Raw genomic sequence first — 23,355 nt, 5'->3', positions numbered from 1 at the left:
TAGAATATTATAGATAAATTAAGTTCGGGGGGGTAATAGGACCTTAGTAAAGGTTAGGTGTGTCTCTGGGATTTCGGGCATAGGCTGGGGGGGTACTTATGCATTTTCCCAATTTTTTTTTACTTCAAATATAAAGTATGATAAATTCTCGAGGAATACATATTGAAGAGATGGACAAAAAATGTTAGAAAAGGAATAAAAAATCTGCCAAGGGTTGTGTTATCGATGAAAGTTCAGAATCTAAGATTGTTTATACTAATAGTGTGACACAAGTCTGTTAGGGGTCGTTTGGTTTGAATAGAAGTTATGCTGGGATAAGTTATGCTGGGATAAATTATGCTGGGATTAGTTATACTGGGATTAGTTAGCCTGGCATTATTTCTTATTGAGTGTTTGGTTTGTTGTACTAAAAATAATAACCATTGCATACAACCTAAAAATAAGTGGTTTGATTACAAAAATACCCTCTTATTTAGCTTTTTGTATATTTTTTTGGTAGAGTTTTAGTTAAAACCAAATTTAACTACTCATTCCATCCAACATAGAAAATCCACCAGTTACCCATTTTAAAACTAAATCCAACTTATCCACATAATATTTCTGCACACAATATGGAAGGCAATGGATCATATTAAGAGACAATTTCATTAGTTTGACTTACAGGCATTTGTGTTAACTTTTTTTTTTTTTCCCCAAACCAAGTGGGAGTTATTTATTCCATCAAAAGAGTGCATATGGGCAAACCCACGTACAAAAAGTCCTTTTGGCAGCCAACAAAAAAGGCCTCAGCTTACAAAAAAAATTGATTTGTCATACCTAATTCTAATACTAGGCATTTGCATTTTGTCTAATTGATATGAGCCTACTGCTAGCTTAGGGATATCCCTCCAATCGTGATACATATGAGCTTTATTAGAAATAACAGCATGTTTAGCTAATGCATCTGCAACTTGATTAGCTTCCCTGTAACAATGATTTACTTCACAATTCATCTTAGCAACAACTTGTATGATGTCTTCCACAACACCTTTGATTTTCAAGTTGGTGGCTTGTCCATTCCTTACCATATCAACCACCAATTTTGAGTCTAATTCAAGATAGCAATTGTGAAATCCTTGCTGCAAACACCATAGGATTCCGAATCTAGCCGCCAAAGCTTCTGCGAGATTGTTACTAGAGCATGAAGAAGGAATGGAGAAGGCCATAATCATCCTTCCTGTATGATCTCTAACGATCCCTCCTAAACCTGCATTGCCAGAAGAGAAACTTCCATCAGTATTTATTTTAACACAATTAATATTGGGTGTGTTCCAGTGGACAATCTTTCACTTCGGATATGGTCTTAAGCTTTCCACCTTGTTTAGAAGATCTCTCCAAGAATTACCAATCTCAAAAGAGGGAAAAGTCATTCATATAAGTGGCCCAAAGAGAATCATGAGTTCTAAAGTTCCACCACCTTTTATAAGCTAGTGAATCACTAATGGTACTCAAATTTCTTAAGCCAATTCCACCTTTCTTAAGGTTCTGTAACAATTCTCTTTGTAGCCTCCAAGCTTGCCCAAAGATCTTTCCTCTCTAGATCAGTACATTTAGCATAAACAACGGTAACAAACAAATTCAACGTACCATTGGTAGTAACCATATGGAGGGTCATTTGTTGGTCATCCATTGTGATCACTTGGGCCTTAATATTGTCATATCAGAAGCACCAGATTTTTCCTGTAATTGGGCAAGTTCTCTAAACAACTATGTTTAATCAGTAGTAACCAAGAAACTTGACCAAAATTGCAGTAGTCCCTACAGCAAACCAATCAAAACTACAACTAAAACAACAACTAAAGCGAGAGTAAAATTTCAGAAATTATTCACCAAAATATTTGTTAAAACTGAAATAGAAGTCCTGCATCAAAGCAACATAAAAAACTAGCTCATCTGTCAAAGAAAAAATAGGCCTAGACTAATAGAAACTTGTATCTTCATACTAACCGAGAAACTTGACCAAAATTGCAGCAATCCCTACAGCAAACCAATCAAAACTACAACTAAAACAACAGCTAAAGCGAAAGTAAAATTTCAGAAAATATTCACCAAAACATTTGTCAAAACTGAAACAAAAGTATGCATCAAAGCAATAGAAAAAACCAGCTCATCTGGCAAATGACCAACGTGCCTAGACTAACAGAAACTCGTATTCATACTAACCGAGAAACTTAACGAAAATTGCAGCATACAACAAACCAACCAACACTACAACTAAAACAACAACTAAAACGAGAGTAAAATTTCAGTAAATATTCACCAAAACACCTGTCAAAACTGAAACAAAAGCTCTGCATCAAAGCAACAGAAAAAACAAGACCAAAACCTGATCTACCATAGTAGAAAAAATGAGACCAAAACTGTAGGGAAGCAAATGCACAAAAATTGATAACTAGTAACAAACTTACAATAAACTTAACTTTTACATGAGAGTTAATCTATTTAATAGATTTTACATATACAAAAGATTCTAGCATCCTCATGACCTACATTAGTCATACACAAAAGAGTGTGAGCATAACTAGAGGATCAAAAAATGGCACTCCAATCAAAGTTTTGATTTGAAACTGTTAGTTGAGCAAAAACTATCACACTAGTGCCACCATTTATATACACAAGCTTATCATACTTCAAAGTTTATCATTGATGACCATGAACATCATTGTCTGGCGCTCAAGCTCACCCATACGTAAAAAGATTTCCATATTTTTGACATCTTCACAGATAACCTTTTTAGCTTTGATACGTTGCTCTATGGTGTACAAATCAAATGTAGGAGATTCAATGATGGAATAAATTTGACCACGCATATCAGAGTGGTCACGATTTCCAATCTTGTCGATCAAGGAACCAATTCTTTTATCCTGGCTTTCAGTAAAGTTTTTCATAACTTCCGCCATACTCTTGAGAAATGTTTCATTAACATCTTCCACAACCCTCTTTCTTTTCTTACCTTTTTCTTTTTCATTGACACTAGAAGAAGAAGTTTTAGCATATTCACCTTGCTTTTCAGATGGTCCAGTATGTTCACAAGGAGATCCTCGAGCATATTCATTTTCAGTTGTTTGAGTAAAATTATGTCTTGTATCAGTATTTTCAGCTTCTTCAGTAGGTGCATTAGGTCCATGACTAGCTTCATCTTCATCTTCATCGTCATCAACATTGATAAGAAATCCTCAACTCATATCAGTAGAAAGTCCTGATGTTTGACTCTTTAAGATATCCTCAACAGCATCCAATGGCCCTTCTGCATGTTCTCCAGTTGCCCTATCTTTTCCAAAAATTTCCTCCCAATCCGCAAACAGTGGCCATTTTTTAGTATTCATGTTGCTTGCACCAGGTTCATCCTAGACAAATAATAAAAGAAAGACGATAATTGTATATGTATTAATTATAAATTATGAAGACTTAAGAAATATCTATATGAAGTAATAATATTCTAATAGAAAAATATTAATTACCTTTAAAAATTTATCCCATTCTTTTGGATCATCAATAATTATAGTTCCATCACTATATTGAAATCCCAAACCACTCCTACCTTTTAGTAAACTTAAGCTTGCATAACTTCTCTTCCAAAATTTTAATTTAGAATTGACATGTGATTCACCTTTCAAGCCACCTTCAGGATGACGTTCACGCAAATAGTGCTCCAACTCCATCAGATATCCTGGCCTAAAAGTCCCATTATCAGCTCTCCAACCATTAACACATAACTCTTTCAAACCATTTATAAGAGTACTTTCTTCTGTAGGAGTCCATGTCCTTCGAGTTGACGGTGTTGATCGTCTTGATCTTTTTGCTGGTTGCATTGAAGATTTCTGAATTTTGTGAAACAAGCATTGTTAGTATTAGTTACCATCATAAAAAGCGATTACTTAGCATCATAAAAAAAATTCATACACTTCAATGTACAAAAACAATAAATTAAAAATATATCAACACATCACAAAAAAGAAATAAATTAAACACATTACAAATTAATGTAAGTAATTGTTTCTTATATCATAAAAAGCTAAAAGTTGATGCATCTTACAAGAATATCAAAAACTAAAGGGAATAATAATTCAAATGCAGCATAAAACATATAACAAGCACAAAATAATGAAAGATCAATTGTTTAAGTTAGCATTCCACATTGATTGAGCCAACTCATCCCTCCATGTGGTCCACTCCTGAGATGATTCAACAACATCAATGTTATCTTGTTGATATTCTACTTGTTCTTCCACATCGATCTCTAAGGGATCCACTTCCATCTCTCTACGAATAAAGTTGTGTATCAAACAACAAACACTAATAATCCTGTTATGTATCTTAACCGAGTACCAAGAAGGGCTTCTAAGAATTCCCCAACGTCCTTTCAAGAGACCAAATGTCCTTTCAATAACATTACGAGCTCTAGCATGCTTCATATTGAAAAGCTCTTCTCGACATTGGGGTGGTGGATTTTCACCTTGCCAATCCCTTAACCAATATCTATATCCTCAGTAAGGTGAAAGAAAACCATTTCCATTTGTATATCCTCCGTCACACAAATAATAATTACCTATAATATAAATAAGAAATTAGTTGCTTTTATATAGCATTATTTTTGTGATATAATTTTAATGTGAGCATATGTATAGAATTACCCTCGGGAATTTTCAAACCATTCGTTCGAGTTATAGCATTTCGTAATACACAACCATCAGCTGCTGATCCTTCCCAACCAGGTAATACATAAGTAAAGTTAAGATTTTTATCACAAACTCCTAGTACATTAGTTGCTATTTCTCCCTTTCTTGTCCTGTATCTTGGTTTGTCCTTAAATGGAACTCTAATTTGAATGTATGTACCATCCAATGCACCTAGACATCCCTATAAAAAAATTATAACATTATCTCAAACAACAAAAATTTCTTCGTAAAATTATATTTATTTTACTTTACATAAATTAATAGATACCCAATTGAAAGTGCATATACCTTAAACCATCTTCATCGATCGTCAAGCTCATCTTCAAGCACCGGTTTGGGGTTAACAAGTAACAATGGAGCTAGTTTTAGAATAGCTTTCAAGAATTCATTGAAAGCTTGGCTTACGCTCCAGCCCGATCTAATATAATCAACCTTAATGGATCTATTCTTCTCATGATGAGCCAAAATATTTAAAAACATTGCTAACTTTTCACTACTTGACATATATTTGCTATCAGTTAGACCTCCAACTTCCTTAGTTAAGAGAACTAAAGTGTGAAAAGAATTTCTATCCATCCTTAACTTATCAATACATGTTGTGTCACTATCTTGTACAAAACAATTTAAATGAGATATAATTTTAGGAACTCGACTACTCATAAGGTACCTAATCACATGCCTATTTCTTTTTATTGAAATACCATGAATAACCATGAAGAGAAAAATAAACATAACAAGAGATGATAAAACATTCAATATCGGACTGTAGTTGATGATCCATAAGAAACCCTATTTTTTCATTAAAAAATGAAAAGAGTTAATACACAAAAAAAAGCAATTAAAAAGAACTATCTTTTTTCAAAATTTACAAAAACCCTAAAACATAACATTCTGATTTATTTATTTTTTGATTTCTTCCATTAAGTAGAAAAGATGAGTGTATCCAAATTATTATGCAACAGATCAGAGAATTATTAATGATGACAAAGAAAGAAAAGAGAAACAAATTCTGAAAAAAATATTTAACGTTGTTAGAAACTTGAAAGTTGAAGGTTATTGGTAAAGAAGTTCTTCAATCACCCATCTATGGCTTCAATCGAAAATGAAAAGTTGAGTGTACCCAAATGAAAGAGAGATTCTTACTGCAATGAAGAAGAGAAGAAACATGGAAGCTAAGACCAAAGCGGCGTTGTGAAAGCTTATCAATGAAAAGTTGAGTGTAGCCAAAAGGTTTGAAGGGTAGTTTTGTCATTTAATAAATTTATCCCATCACAAATTGTGATGGGATTACTATACCACCCTTTTGAAGGGATAACTTATCCTGGCACTATTTATTAATCCCAGGATAAGTTATCCCAAACTTCCCAACCAAACACTCAATTAAGTACCACTAAGGCTTTATCCTAGGACTATTTATATCTATCCTTCACACCAAACGACCCTTACTAGATCTAGAAGTAAGTATAGTAGACCTAACCCAACCAAGATATGTAATTATGAACACTATAAATAAATTAAATAACTACTAATTTATCAATTTAAAGCAGTATCTTTTAGGGCATAGAGTAGAAAGACTATAAAAAAGGGAAAAAAATCAATTTGCAATTTCCAAGAATCAACACATGAATTGTCTGTCACCTCTGAACAATGCAAACATATCATTATGACATGCTATTTCTATTCCCTTTAGTTAATCACTCTTTAAGAAAAATAAGTAATCGAAATTAATTAAAGATTATTAATTTCAAACTATATTTTTTAGAACATGAAAAATATTAAGAACCTAATTAAATAAAGAATATTTATGAAAAAAAAAATCTCAACAATTCTCTTAAACTTTGAACAAGTCACTTATTTAAAATTATGAAACAAGCCCAATAATTCACTTAATATGAACTAAAGAGAGTATTTCACAACTAATAATTTGATTGACATATTTATAAATGTATTGTGGATTAATTTTACTATTATCAAAAATTAAATAGCATTAATTTAATTCATTATCATAAATACAAGAACAACGAAAAATATGAATACAAGTCTAAAACAACATAATTGTAAAAAGAAAAGACAGGACAAGAATGATGAAGAAATATAGAGTCCGTTTGGATTGGCTTAAAAAGTAGTTTTTAAGTCAAAAATAAAAAAGTTAAATTTAAATGATTTTTTAAGTCAAAAAATAAAAAGTTGAGGGAGACCTATTATTGATTTTTAACTTATTTTTAGTTATTTTAAACTTATTTTAAGTTATTTTTAACCTTGCCAAACGATTTCTAACTTATTTTAAGTCATTTTTTGACCTATTTTAAGTTATTTTTATATTTATCAAACACTTCCAGAAATTAAAAACTGTCTTAAAAGTAGGTTTGACCAACTTTTAAGTCAATCCAAACATATATAAAAAATAGGTGCACTGAACAATATTATTGACTGTTCCTAAATTGAAGTGATGGCTGATACTAAACTCCACACTTTTTTAGTGATCAGCTCAATTAAAATTATACAGTTAACACATGAGCAATAAACCATAAAATAAATCAACCTTTCAACTACTAATCAATAGCTAAATAAATAATCTCTCGAATATCAAATAATCAAATAAATCTAATTTCCCTTTGTAGATACAAGCTTGATTATTTCCAATAATCCAAATAATATTTCAAGACACATTGATAAAATCCGATAAGGATGGATGTAATGCAATGACCAAATACATCACTACATACACACTTCTTTGTGGTAAGTATCACAAAATTTATGGGGGATTCTCGAGATCCATATACTCATTTCAAATTAAGTCTCTCAGATCACATTGGGTATCTAACCAATTTGTTATATATCAAGATCCAAAACTGAGATATGATGATACTTACTACATCTCATTAGTAGGTAAGTCAATTCTTAGCCCGCGACTAATGATAACGTACCTACGAAGCGAAAGAAATAGTAGGAAGCATAATAATACATAATTAAGATAAGAGCAACGAAAATAGAGGTGAATATACACATCTAGTGGCTGCTAGCGCAAAGCTACTACAAAAGGATAGTACATATTAGACATATACAACAAATATGCAAGTTGTCTCGGAATACAAAAGACTAGCCAAAACTGTACAGAAGGAGATGAGTCAACTACAAACACCAATAAGCTCACCCTCGATCTCCGAAATATCAACTACAACAACACGAAAATTATGTAGCCAAATAGTGCTCGACTTTGCATCAGGGAAATAGGTACAATGTGCAGTATGAGTACCAAAACAACGGATGCTCAGTAGGCATCATAGGCCAATCGAGCTTGCGATTGCAATATAAAGATAATAAGGCAACATGTCAAAATTAAAGGCATAACTAGACATGCATTGAAGTAAAGATGCTATAGTAAATAGTGGAAGCGATAAAGTTATCTAAACATGATTGGACCCCCCATATAAGCCCAGGAGGCACATACAACGCATAATGATGATAAAATCATACAAACAATAACCGAACGAACCCACATAAGTTTGACAGATACACTAAAACGCTACACTACAGGGGAACCTAGCGTCTTTCAGAATCTTACATCGAACTAGCTAGTTGTTTTCCAAAAGCTTACATCGGAAAGCCTCATCGAAACCTAACACACTCTGAAATCTTACATTAAAATGACTAGTCCTTTTCAAAATCGTACTTCAAAAAGCCTTGATATAACCTAATATATCCTTGTATCTTACGTTCGATAGCTAGTCCTTCCCGAAATCTTATGTCGGAAGGCCTTATAAGAACTCAACACTCCTCAAAATCTTATATCAGAAAGGTCGGTCTCACCCTGGAATTTTACATCGAATTGGCCACACAAATACCTAGTAGCTCCCAGAATCTTAAATCAGATCAGTTGTATAGAACCCTAGCCTATCCCAAAAATTTACAGCAGAATAACTACAACACTAGCTATCTTTTTCCAAAATCTCACCTCAGATCAGCTATATTTCTAAAAGAAAATGGGATCCTAAATGAGTCTAGGTATTTACTCACCACAACCGACCAATCATATATATTAATAGGTCTACCCAAAGGTCATAACCTAGCCGAAGGATCACATCTAACCCAAAACCAATCCCGAAACAAGTTCCACAGGCCCCGCAAATCAATATCTAAAGCAATTCCAGCCAAACCTAGGCGAAGACTCCACAATAATAATACTAAGGTCATATTAGCCTACTTTCAACTCACGGGAACAATAGTCATCAACTAATCGTAAGAATTTTCAAGAATTGCCCAATAGGGAACATAACAAAGAATTATGTTAGAAATCTACCCCACATTTGACTAATTATCATGCTAGAACAATCAACAAACAAGGTCTAGTCGTAGCCTTCCTCGAAGTCGATCATGTGTGATCCAAACCTCTAAACTTGCGCTTTCCCCTTTCAAGCCACCTCTGCATGATGCCACACTATCAAATTGATGATTATGACGTCAATACAGACATTTAGACACCAAAACTGGGATAATAAAAAATAGAACTAAAATGAGCCAAAAATAGTTTTGTAGGATCCACGTAAGAAATCTCAAAATTGACTCCGTCAATGGGGCCCAACCAGCCCAAGAAACTTATGCCCCGCAAATGATCACAATCCAAACTCAAACAAACCCCAAAACAGTTCATGCATCAAAATTCGAGGAATCGCCATTAAAGAGTTAAAAAGGAGAAAATTGAAGGGAACTTATGGTTCTACTAGCACGAATAACGACCCTCCCAATGCTCCAACACTGTTTCCATCTCCATGCAAAAAGATACTCAAGAAATTAGATCAAAACCAATTGCACAACAATGGTTCTTATTATGAAAAAAAGTGGAAGATCACTTAGATATAACCACCAACGACAACCGCATAAACAACTAACTGAGCGCTTAAGCGGCCATTACCAAAGCAGTCATGTGGTCACTTAGGCGATCAAGTCCATGTTGGTTGACCCTCCGCTAAAGCGGTCCCTTGGTCGCTAAAGCGGTGTAGGGCCGCTAAAGCGGTCCAAGGCCTCTAAAGAGGGTACTTCAACATATGGCATCAATTAAATTTGGCTAAGTCCCGACGCACTCTGATCGAATATTCGGGATTGGTTCCGAAACCTGTGCACACAAACAAACTATGTTATCCCATCAAATTTGACGTTTCAGACTCAATGGAGATGTCGAAACTTCCATCAAAGTTGTCTCGATAAAAAGTGTGTCCCACACCAAGACTCTATTTTAGCCATAAGCCACAAAGTTGGTCGGAGTGAGTTTGGAAGCCTTGGAACCCAAACCAAAGGTCCATCAAGACCAAACTCGACGTTTCAGAGCTAACGGAACCATCAAAATTTTACTCTGAGGCCATTTACTTGAAGTTTTGACCGAAGTCAACCGTTTCAACTTTAAAAGCTCCAAAACGCAGAAACTTGTAGAGAACAAACGAACGACCAGGTGCACTACAAGAAATGTCATTTTTAACGACCAATTCTTGGTGACAGAATATGAATCCGGTTGTTAATAATATATCTATAACGAAAAAATATTTTTTTTTTTGTTGTTAAAAGTTAATTTTTAATTTGATCTCAGCGACCAAATAATTTCCGGATGTTAAAAAAGTTAGTATCCGATTGTTAATTAATAATAAAGAAGGCCCTCTTTAATTATTTTATAAAACAATATCACACGTCTCTCTACGTACCCCACCCCTCCTCTCTACATACCCCACTCCTCCCTTCCGTTTGGAACAACAAACACTAATATTGTCAAATTTCTGGGTTTGTTCGCTTTGTTGTTAGAGAAACCAGGGGCACGATCTACAGGTGAATCAGCTTTCCTCTACAGTTAGAGAAAATTCAGCAGCTTGGAGGATATGGTGCTTCTCTCTAGTTCTGTTAGAGGTTTGGGGATTCTCGATTTCCATCTTCCCACATTTTATCAGCCGTACGTCTCTCTCAGTTCAAAATAATGAGCTTTAGTTTGTTGGAGGAAAATTAGCAAGAAGATAAGATCCAAAGCTTGCGTCAATTTCTAGGTTTGTTGAGAAAAATTAGTCGTGGGTTTCTCAGTTCCATCTATTTAAGGAAATCATGTATCTCTATTTTTATTGCAGAACACATTCTAATTTGCTGTAAAGAGAATCGTTCTTGTCTTCTTACTTCTAGTCGGATTATGGGTCTGCTGGATGATTGAGTATTCTTCTCTTTGGGGTAAGTTTATGCTATTTTTACTTTGAATTGCTTTGTGGAATTATTAATTTTTCCAAATTCTGTAGCTTCCCTGATTTTTCAGTTTCCATTAGGGTTTGTTTTTTTTCGTTTTAACTGAAAACGTTTTTCTGCTTTATGCACTAGTGTAGTTTAGTCATATCCTTAATTAATGTGTGAACTAAATCCTTTAATATTTCGGCATCCATGTTTTTTTTATTTTTTTTCTTCTTATGGTTCAGGTCATAGAAAAACATAGTTGTCTCACTTCTTCTTTTGATAAAGTAAAGGATAAAATTGTGTCACTTATAATATGATTTGTTTGTACAAACTGGAGTTAACTTCTTTCTCTAGCTCTTAACAAATATTTATTTAGCTTACTCTTGCTCCACTTAACGTGTAACCTAATTGTGATTCACTACATCCGAGTTCACCTTCAAAGTTACCATTTTGACTAGTTTGTTGGCAAACATCAATCTGAAAAAAGGATAGAGCTTGGACATCCTTTTAACTTTGTCTTATTTGACGTTTGAATCTTGTCTAATCTCTATGGATAAGTGTGTCGTGATACTTAAAAAGAAATTTTCTTGATGCTATTGTTTCTTTGCAATGATGTCATCATATCTCTTCATTCATATTCCTCTCTTTGACAATGATGTACTCGATATTTGCTTGAGATAGAATCCATCTTGTCTTGTAACTTGATTATGTAGGTGCCATTTGCCCAGGAGCTAAAAATTGACTTTTAGAAGAATCAAAATCACCTTGAGTTTTGGAATATGTTTGCATAGTATTGATAACGATTTCATTTTGTTTGCTCTGTACATAAGTTTAGTATTTTTGAATGAAAATAGGGAAGGCAACAAGAAAGTTATTAATCTCTAGCCTGAACTTTAATTATCAGTCCCTGTCTCTGTAAAATCTAGTCATAGGTCATTATGTATATCCTTGCAACAACTATTCCCTGAATCTGCTTGTCTCTGCTTAGAATTGGTTCATGTATTAACTGGTTTTAGGATTCTCTAAGACAACCAAATCACTTCTTAGTAGATTGTTATTGTTTTCCTTATCTGATGCATAGTGAATTCTCAAAGACAACCACAATCATAAATGACTTGAGATCGCTACAAGAAAACTCTAATACAAAAATATTGAAAATAAAGAAAATAACGTAAAGGATCATTACACTATAATATCATCATCACTCCATCCAAAATCAAGTCACCCAAACCACATTGGAGGATACTCATGTGATTAGTAGTGATCCTCTGGGGAGGATGCCACTTACAGAACTATAACTAATCTAGTACGTACAATTTTTAGAAGATATTAATTTAGGACATGTTCATAATAATTTTAATAGAGGAATTAGGCTCATGAAAAAAAATAAAATAATAAGTGAAATCTTTTGTCATCATAAAACTCATAAAAAATCATTTTTTCGTAAGTGTATCAATTTAAGATGGCTTTTAAAATAATCAAAGCCATAATAATACGCCTAATATTCAAATAACCAAAGAAAAAGGAAACAACCAAAATAGAAAAGGAATAAAATAAATTTTATAGCCTGTGCCAGCACGGGTTAACATAAATTATTTTTTTATTTAATTTATTAAGTTATCAATTACTGTGATTTATAGTATTTTTTAGGGAAAAGGATCTGAAAAATACTTCAACTTTGACCGAAATTGTTGTTACGATACCAAACTTGATGGAGGACCTTTTACCCCATGCACTATTTAATAGTGTATTTAAAATGTATATATATGCCCACGTGGACACGTTATTATTTATAATTATGCAATATTTATGATGTCCACGTGGACATATATATACCTTTAAAATACACTATTAAATAGTGTAGGGGGTAAAAAGTCCTTTCCAAAGTTTGGTATCGTTACTGCAATTTCGGTCAAAGTTTGGATATATTTCAGACAATTTTCCCTATTTTTTACGTCATTTTTAAATAATATATGTTACTTCCTTTGTTCCAATTTATATGGCACATATAAAATTTTGAGAGTTTATCAAATTTTTATATGTCTTTTAAATATTTAGTTGTTAATTATTATGATTTATAGTACCTTTGACGTAAATTTTAAATTATATATGTTACTTTCTTTGTCTCAATTTATATGGAACGTATAGAATTTCAAGAACTATTTAAATTTTTATATGTTTATAAAAAAATTCAATTGTTAATTATTGTGACTTATAATACATTTTGTCATTTCAAATAATATATGTTACTTCCTCTGTCTCAATTTATGTGGAAACTGATAGAATTTTGAAATCAATAGAAATTTTTATATGTTAAATATTTTCAGTTGCTAATTATTGTGATTTATAATATTTTTACGTGTTTTGAAAAAATATATATAACAGATTCCAAAATATACAGAAATTTTAAATATTCCAAATTGCTAATTATTGTGATTTATAATATCTTTTATGTAATTTTTAAATATCTAACAAATTCAAAAAAAAATATATAGCAATTTAAGACTTCCCTCGAATAGAAGCATGCATGTCGACGAAAAGCTACATGCGTTGAAGTAGGCATGTTGACCCAAGCAGATCAATCTTAGCCGCTTATTAAGAGAAAAAATTGGCCAAAATTGGAGATTAATTTGAAAAACTTAGCTAAAATGACAGTTTTCAGTTACCTTTTTTTTAAAGAAATATTTAAAAAGTTGTGAAAGGAAAATATCAATATGTATAAGAACTAATTTACAAGCATAAAATTATACTTATATTATAAATTAAGAATATATCCACTATCCCTTTTGTGATATGCCAAAGAGAAAATGATTTAAAAGGATCATCACTATATCTTAAATTCTTAATTAAAAAAAATTCAAGTTGCGAAATGATGTGATGGCTATGCGAATTGCAAAATACCTAGTAAAATGAAAGAGGAAGATTATGGACATTTTGCATAAAATTTAGAGTAAAATGAGAATTTTATGCAACAATTAGGACTAAAAAAATAAAGAAAAGACGGAATGATCTGATGAATCCTTGTACTTGGATGCTTTTGGATTCTGAACTTTTCTACTTACCTTTTTATCAACTGAACTCTTTAACTCAATGAAATTCAACATCTTACAAATGTTTGACCATTGACCAAGCTTACGTGACAACTTAATTGCTGATTTGACATAAGTACGTGATTTCACGCAAAAAAAAGCGTGAAAATAAAAAATTAGACTAAAAATAATAATAAAAAAAAGAAAAATACAAAAAAAGAACAAAAAAAATTATAATTAAAAACTTCACTCTTTCTTCGTTCCCAAAGCTCTCCCCATTTCTTTTCCTTTTTCTACCATTAGTCCATCACCTTCCCTATTCTTCCCCCACCCAATCCCTTGTTCCGTTCATTCTCCCTTTCCCCACTCCTTTCCATTTATTTTTCTCTTTCTCCTTTTGCATTTTTTCTCCTACCAAATTAGAAACGAGATTGTGCAAAAAATAGAACAAAATGAGCAAAGAAAAATCGAGAAAATTGATGCAATACCCAAATCTGCGGAAGAAATATGTTTAATGAGTATCTTTAGTGTCCATCTTTAAATTTGTTGTTGTTCTTGATTGGTCGTTCTTTTTCATTTTCTAAGGTAAAGTGACAAAGGTGAAAAGTAACTATTGAATGTTTTTATGAAATTAGATGAAGTATGTTATGTAAAGTTGTGTATAAATATTAGAATATATTGAAATACTTTAATGGCGATTTATTAGCATCCATGGAGAAAGTGGTTTTACAAGTGTTGGTCAAGTGACATGAACATGAAGATGGAGTGAAAAAGAAGAAACAAATAATTTATTTTAAAAAATTAAATAATAAACAGTGTGACATAAATTATGATGTGGATGATAACATGTCATTTTTATTGTGAGTTTGAAGTTTAAACAAAGCCAAAGGAGTTTAAAATGTCGAGTTTCATTAAATTTAAAAATTCAATTGACAAATGGTTAAGTAGAAAGGTAGAAAATATTAACAAAGTTGAATAAAAATAACTCATGCGCATTTGCTCAATTTGGGGATTCTAGGATAATTTTAGAAACCTCCCAAATTTGATTTTTATAACAATTTTTAAAAATTTACCTTGTGCGCCTCACCACTACCACTCACAAGTCACAAGTTTTTCTCTATCATTTGCTCAATTCAAACCATATAATTAAATTATACGGTTATGGAAAATAGTTTCTTTCTATTATCTTTAAAACTGAATTAGATTGTGTCATTTTAAGCAAAATATTTAATGTTACATGGAATGACAAATCGGAAATGATAAATCAAATTTTGATACATCAAATAGATACCAAGTGTAAAGTAATTGAATTTAGAAAAATGAATTTTTAAAATATGTTTACAAAATAATTTTTTTAAAAATGTATATTAGAGAGACAATTAATTAAATTTTAATTTTTTTAATACTAATAATAATAGATTAAACGAATTGTTACAAATAGTTCAAAAATAAAGAACGTAAGTGTAACAACATAAAACACAGGAGAGATTAGTGATTGAGTCAAACATGAAGAAAAGTTTATGAAATTATCTCTGATTACTATCCAATATCACTTTCCTTATCTATTTGCTCTTCATTTTCTGTATTTTTATTTCTTTTATTCTTAGATAAAGATGTTTTTAAAGTTAACTATATTTTAACTTATGTCGTCAAATATATATTAAAATATAAACTCATGTACAAAAATGTGTTTTCCTACCTATAAACATTTAAAAAAAGAGATATAATAATGAAAAAGTCATTTCACCTATTAAATTATTAGTGAAGTTTAATATTCATAAATGATGAAAATCAAAGGAAATATTTTTGAAATTTTTTTAGGAGAAAATATTCAAATGTAGAAGAATTTCTTAGTACGATATTATTGTGGTTCTTTAATTCGTAAAGTTACGTTTCGGTTTTAACTTTTTACTTCGTAAGTTTTATGAAATACTACCTTTGAGTTTGAAACTATAAAATTGTATTTTAAACTATATGTTATAAGTAAATTTGGAGATACTTTTAGTTGTTGCACAAAAATATTTATTTGTTTGAATGTTCAAGAAGAAAACAAAATATTTAGTAACTTATATATGTGAAGTTTTTTCAATCACGCGAAGTATTTTGATTTTTTTCTATTTAATTATTTTTGGCGAAATTTGACATAAAAAAGTAATTTTATTTTTGAAAACTATTAATTTTTATATTTGAAAGTTATTTGTGCAAGTCGAAGTGTGTTTCATGGCGTTTTTATATATATATTTTTGATTTTTTCCTATTTAATTATTTTTTTCAGAAAATTTTGATATAATCTTTTTTTGAAAACTATTATTTTTGATATTTGAAAGTCATTTGTGCCAACCGAAGTGTGTTTGGTGGTGTTTTTATATTTTTTATTTAATGAAATTTCTGTGTTTACTATAACCTGTTTGACATTGCTGTTAGGAGGCCAAAAACACTTATTTTGAGAAAAAAAACATTTTTTTCAAAAAAATTGAGCTTTTGACAAACCAATAAAACTGTTTTTAAATGGAAGCAGAAACAGTTTTTCTGTTGTTGAGAAGAAACTAATAATTTCAGTTTCTTAAAAAAAGTACAAACAGAAGCAGAAAATTATTTTTTTCAAGAATAAAATATCATCTTCCATATATACATATTTACCAATATATCCATTATTAATTAATCATTATATCTCATAAGTACGGTTAAGTTTCATTTAAGAATTTTATTTTAAATATTTATATAATAAATTTTATATTTTTATTTTACATTTATATATTTATTTTATATATTATTTTACGTATTATTGCAGAATTAGAAAAAAAAGGCAACAACAATATTTCTACAAGATTAGAGAGAAAAAAAATAACAATTAAAGATTTCTGTCCTTCCAAAAAAGAGCTATAATATTGATTGGAAATTTTAATATGTACATTTTATTTAATAAAAATAAAAACTTAATAAAAGAATTTATAATATATATTTAACATAGTTTCTCTCTATAATATAATCTCAATATAAAAAATACATTGATACATGTTGTTTTTCATAATTTGACTCTCAAAAGCACTTTTAAAAAAACATTAGCCAAACACAATTTGCTTATGAAAAATATTTTTCAAATGAATTAGCCAAACCCAAATTGTTTTTTTTTAAAAGCACTTTTTTGAAAGCTTATTTTAGATGCTTTTAAAACTAAGTAGTTTTTTAGCATCAATGCCAAACATGCTCTTAGAAGAGTTGTCATGTCACATTTATATAGATTACAAGAATAAAAAAAAAACTTAAAAAGTATGCACTTATTCATGCCTAAGTGGTAGAAAATGAGAAATAATTAAAACTTAAAAAAGGGAGAGATACTAAGAAAATAAATAGATAAAAATAAGGAAAAATTACCAAAGTATACATCTTAAAACTTTAATTAACTTAAAATCAATATATTTATATATAATTACATAGTAAGTTTTTTAATTACATAGATAACAAAATTATATATTTTTTGTATTTAAATAAAAAAAATAATTCGAGTTTTTCTTTCTTTTTCGATTTCTATCTATTGGATTTTGATTATGTGCCTTTTTATGTGGAGCATTTTTAGGGTATTAATATTATGTATATTATCTCTCCTAATACAGTCCCATATTTACACGTTTTTAGTTTTTCTATGCGGTTAATGGCTTTTTAGTGGGATCTTAATTATTTGCTTCCTTTTTGAATAAAACCTTTCAAGTAACCAATCCAAATGTTGTAGGTTTCTAGGTGTTTCATTGTTTCAAGTACAAACATTGTTTCCAACGCCTTTAACATCAATACTCAACTCATCAGATTCTAACCGTTCATATTCCTCTCTACATATCGTTTGAAGATCGAATTTTTCCTAATCAGTTGTTCTTTGTACCAAAGTATTAATCATAGTTCTACATTGTTATCAAGTTAATTTGTTCGATGGACAAGACGCCTCGTAAGAGCCCTAGGCTTAATAAGCATGCAATGGATGTTGACAGTCCGCCGATTGAGAGTTGTAGACCGGTGAATGTGTTAAGGAAAACGCCTCTCAACAGAATCTCTAACAATATCAATGAGTGTATTGTTATTGATTCATCCGCATCCTTTAAAGCTCGATAAAAATCTAAATTTATTGGTGATAGTATGTCAAAGGGTAAAGAGAAAGTGTGTGGGGGGATTTTGCCTCATAATTTCATGAATGTTTTATGGTTTTGAATCTCTTTTGTTATTTTGGGTAGTACTTTAGTTGCGTTTATGGTTTTGATTTCGTTGTTGGATATTGTCTTTATTTTGAGATTATGCATATATTTGATTGCTTTTGTGGTTAAATTTTGTGATAAATTTATAGTGTGAGTTTGGTTTGTAAATGTATGAGTTTGATATAAATTTAGGTACACATTATGTAAATTATTTAGGTGTTGAGCAATGAATGAATGTTTTAGGTTGGTATATAATTCAATCAGTTGATTTACTATTTACAACCATTATTATGAAAATTGGTTTTATCATTATTGAAAAATTATATTAAATGCTTGTATATATCGATTGGATTTCATTCAAAGTTGCAGGTTGGTATACATACCAATGTGTTTACCCAGTTTTGTGTTTTTTTCTTTCATATGTAAACCAATTTTTTTTGTTTAACAAAGTGTATTTTTTATGATTTCAGTGTTAATCAAGATGAGTCATAACCTGTTTTTTCCAATGTAAAATTTTAGGTTTGTATATAATGTAAGCATTCAGCTTATATATACCATCATTATTATGACATTTGGTTGTTATACATTCCAACATTTTTACCAAGTTTTGTGCCAGTTTAACAAGAGTAAACCATTTTTTACAGTAATTGAGTGTTAATTATTATAGCGTCCAAACTAATATACTAACATTTAATACTTTTCAATTTATTGTTTTAGGTTGGTGTATACTGCAAACATTTGTTTTACTATATACAATCATTATTATGATCCTTTACTTTTATCATAAATTTGTGCCTATTTACCATAATTTCACCAAGAATTTGCTTATTCACCATATCAAATCAACAGTAGATTAACATCCAATAAGTTCATTTTTTATCAATATTTCTGGATATGTGACAACACGTAATCCAAAAGAGTTATGATATCTATTATATACAACCATTTATAACAACTATGACTTCAAAAATATGAATAAAATAACAAAAAGTAATCAACTTTGAAATAAGGTAATGAAATTTTAAAACAGTACATCTAATCAAAGTAATATAGTTCAACTGTATAAAGGATATTTTGAAAAAAAATCTGAATTGCATCTCTTTTGATCTAAATAAACTTGCACTCCCATATCGTTATGTATCTTCATTGGTGGAGATGGACCACTCACGAAATACTTGAGTTTCAAATGATAAATTGTTGTGTCCATTCCCAATTGTGAAGAAATAGTTATAATCAGGCCTTCAGATTTGGTGGTTGGATCATACATCACTTCTTCAATATTGTAATCCACGTAATTGCCAGTTTAAAATAACAAATTCTTCATGTTGACATCTAATTTTGACCGACCTTTAGCAATTTTGGAAATGCTATTCAATTAAATACGTATTTTAAAAAATACTTCAAGTTCACAATTTTAATTGATTTTATCTAAAATTTGCATATTTTAGTATGCATGCTTTCTAAAAAATTATTGTAATTGTAAAATTATTTTATTTATTGATAGTTAAAATCGAATTAATTACTTTATTCAAATATTTTAAAATTTAAATGTGTCTAATATTTGTGAAAATATTATACTATGTGTAGTAATTTATTAATTGGATAGCAGTTTCCTAAATCTTCTCTTAAATCATTTAAATTACAACCAGATATATTCAATTTCTTTCAATTCTAGCCACTTCAATTCAAATGTTCATTTCAATTATAGCCTTTGTTCATTTCAATTTTAGCCTATTCTTATTCCAAATTCAGATTTCAAGTGAGCTAATCTCGTCCGTCCATCTTTTAAATTAAATCCTAGCCGCTCATCTAAACTATTTCTACGGTTCGGATCAAATCCCTCAACCTTCCTATTTTCTATCAAAGTAACCAAAACCCTAAAAAACGTTTTCATTAGCTTCCTCCCCCTCTCTAGCGCCGTTCCCCCCTCCCTTCTTCTCCGACTAGGACCGGTGATGGCTCCGGCGAGGTAGCGCTGCTCTCTCTCTCTCCGGCGAGCCCTCTTTTCTCATTCTTCCTCTCTTTCCCTTTCTCTTCCTCCCCTCTCCAGCCGCCACCACCTCTCTAACACCATCGCCGTCTCCGGCGAAACCTCCGGTCCTCCTCTCCTCTTCTCGCTGCCTTCTCTTCCCTTTCCTCTCCTCCTCTCGTTTCCCGACGAGAACAATCCCACCAGCGAGGGAAGCGGCCAGCATCAGCTCGAGAACCAGCTCCGGCTGGCGAGCTTTCGTCTCTCTTCTCCTCCTTTAGCCGGCAGCAACGAGGACGGATAAGCAGTCGGCGAGACCCCTTCTCGCCTCTTCTCTCCGCTCCGCCAGGCAGCGGTTCTGGCTAGCAACCCCGTCAGCAGCAGCAAACTGCTCCGACCTCTGGCTCAACGAGGTCCCTTGCATCTAGGGCGCTTATTCAAACAATGTGCTATTATTATTATTATTTGCTCTAATCCCCTAACACTCTTTTCTGTTGATTCCATTATTTTTCCCATTCCTAAGGTTGATCTGCTCTTCATTCTGGCACATACACGATCAAAAGGGACCTCCCCTTTTCCTCCTCCTCAAAGAACAGACAAGGGTAAAATGGTTTACAACAACAACAACAATGAAAGAGTAGAAACTTCAGAGGGAGAGCAACTTCCAAGTGATCTTGTCCTTAGACTTGAGCGCAAGATTTTAGATTTGGAAGAAGAAGTAGCGCATATGCGCGATTTGGCCAAATTATCTATTTTCTCTTGGAACCCAGTTTGGCGAAAATATAGACAATCCTTCTCACTCTAACCAAACAACCATGCCAAACAATTCCCTAACCAATGTACCCCGACCTGAACCCACTCATCCAAATATCTTCCCACCACTTCATGCCCAAAATACCCAAATCCCATTTTACCAGTACCACCAATAAACTAAGCCAACTATTCCTGAACCAATTCCAAATGCAAATCCTTCATGTACTCCCGAAAATAACAACCTCAACCCTATTTATGTGGAAACTGCTCCCTTGACCCATAACTACCATGAATCAGAGTCCTCCCAAAAGGACATTCTGATAAAAAACCTGATCGAGAGATTAGATAGCTTGGCCAACAGAGTGCAACATGTGGAGGAAAGCAAGAGGTTGGGAGGACTGAGCTATGAGGATTTGTGTATGCACCCCGACGTAGAACTGCCTGAAGGGTACAAACTTCCAAAGTTTGAAATGTTTAATGGCATTGGAGATCCCAAAGCCCACCTGCCAATGTACTGTGACAAGCTTGTAGGGGTGGGGAGAGATGAGAGGATACTCATGAAGTTGTTTATGAGAAGTCTCACCAGAGAGGCTCTATCCTGGTATATTGAACAAGACCCTTGGAAATGGGATGAGTGGGTAGACATGGCAACAAACTTCATGAAAAGGTTTGGATTTAATGTAGAAAATGCACCTGACTGGTTCTACATCCAAAACCTGAAGAAAAAGCCTAGTGAATCCTTCAGGGATTACGCCATAAGATGGAGGTTTGAGGCGGCCAGGGCCAGACCTCCCATGGAAGAATCTCAGATGAAAGATTACTTCATCCGTGCCCAAGAGCCACAATATTATGACTGGATGATGCTTGTAGCTGTGAAGAGCTTCGCTGAAATTATCAAATTAGGCGAAAGAATCGAAGAAGGCATAAGAAGTGGGACCATCATTAACCTAGAGGCCCTACAAGCCTCCAACAAAGCTCTGCAATCCGGGGGAATGGCAGAAAACCAGAAGAAAACAGGCTCAGTCATGATGGCTCAAGGAACCAGAACCCCTTATAAGTACCAATCAACAACCCCACCTCTATCTCCATATCCCCAAACTCCATATCATTCAGCCCAACCACCTATATCTCCTAACCCCATGCCAGTATATTACCAAAATGCTCCTCCTCAATATCAGCAAGCTTCATATCCTTCATATCCTGTTTATAATGCCCAGCCTACATACTTCCAAACTCCACCACCCACTCAGACATCGAACTACCGAAACAGACCTCCATATGAAAGAAGACCTGCAAAGAACTATACCCCTCTGGCTGAGCCTATAGCCCAGCTTTATGAGAGACTGAAAGAGGCTGGCAATGTCACCCCAATTCCTGCATTGCCTGTGGATGTTCGCACAAAATGGTATGGCCCTAACAAGGTTTGTGCCTACCATTCTGGAATGAAAGGTCACACTACCAAAGTTTGCAGAGCCCTGAAAGATAAGGTTCAAATGCTGATTGATACTAAGGCCATCCAACTCAAGGATCCAACGCCAAGTGTTGCAAATAACCCTCTGCCTAACCATCAGGTCAACATGGTAGAAGTCGAGGATACCTCGGATTGGGAGAAATCCATTTGGGTCCTTGAGCCAGAAGAAACAATGACTACTACCGCCCAGACTCCAATGGTAGTGCAAAGGCGTGCTCCGTTTGAGGTTGAGGTCGCCATGCCCAAGCCTCCATTCACTGTTTATAGGGCGCTTTCCCCTATCCAATATGATACCCATGCTGTTCCATGGGACTACAGAAAGGGAAAAACAAAAGTGGAAGAAGCAGACACTGCAGCATGAGTGCAACAATGCCATGCTTCTAGAGGACATGGATATCTCCAGGCTAATGACTCATGATCATAAGGTTGAGGGAGATAAGCTTAGAAAAATGGCTAAGGATAACAAAAAAAGGCTAGAACAGGCAACTATGCGTATTCTCAGCACAAGTTGGGTGGTGGAAATCGCTCATAGTTTCAATATAAATCTTCAGCCCCAGCACCTTAATCATCTAGTGCTCCATCTCCCAGGTTTCGAAATGATCAGAAAGGTAAGACATCAGGCTCTAACTCTCAAGGGAGTACTTCAGGTAATAGGTAACAGGACTTTCTCGACTTGTCCAAAGTGTGGTAAGAACCATCCGGGCGAGTGTCTTGCAGGCAGGGAAAGATGCTTTGGGTGCGATCAGTCTAGCCATAGGCCGGAGGATTTCCCTTCTTCCATGTAGGGGCAAGTAGGTAACAACAATAGAGCTCAGTATACAACTCTAGCAGCACCAACAGGTCGCCTAACTCAATACGGGGCTTCATCTGGTACAGGTGGCGGTCAACGCCAGAACATGTTGTATGCTATCCAGGCTCGCCAGAACCAGGAAGATTCTCCTGATGTGGTCATTGGTACGTTACGAGTCTTTGATTTAGATGTTTATACATTGTTAGACCCAGGGGATACTCTGTCTTTTGTAGCTCCTTATAT

The 23,355-nt window shown here is 32.9% G+C and overlaps 1 protein-coding gene and 1 pseudogene across 1 annotated transcript; one reads left to right on the top strand and one right to left on the bottom strand.

Annotated features, from left to right (window-relative positions):
• Positions 1-519: 519 nt before the first annotated feature.
• On the bottom strand, positions 520-4,562 carry LOC125849878 (uncharacterized; annotated as a pseudogene).
• Positions 4,563-20,705: 16,143 nt separating this feature from the next.
• Positions 20,706-22,683, top strand: LOC125849877 (uncharacterized). Its single transcript, XM_049529838.1, has 2 exons — positions 20,706-20,867; positions 21,034-22,683. The coding sequence occupies exons 1-2, from the start codon at positions 20,706-20,708 to the stop codon at positions 22,681-22,683; spliced, it is 1,812 nt and encodes a 603-aa protein (XP_049385795.1).
• Positions 22,684-23,355: the final 672 nt, after the last annotated feature.

Source organism: Solanum stenotomum, unplaced genomic scaffold (genome assembly GCF_019186545.1).
Source record: "Solanum stenotomum isolate F172 unplaced genomic scaffold, ASM1918654v1 scaffold11210, whole genome shotgun sequence".
Taxonomy (NCBI): domain Eukaryota; kingdom Viridiplantae; phylum Streptophyta; class Magnoliopsida; order Solanales; family Solanaceae; genus Solanum; species Solanum stenotomum.
Note: the sequence above shows the minus strand (reverse complement) of the source record. Positions and strands in the feature narration are given on the sequence as shown.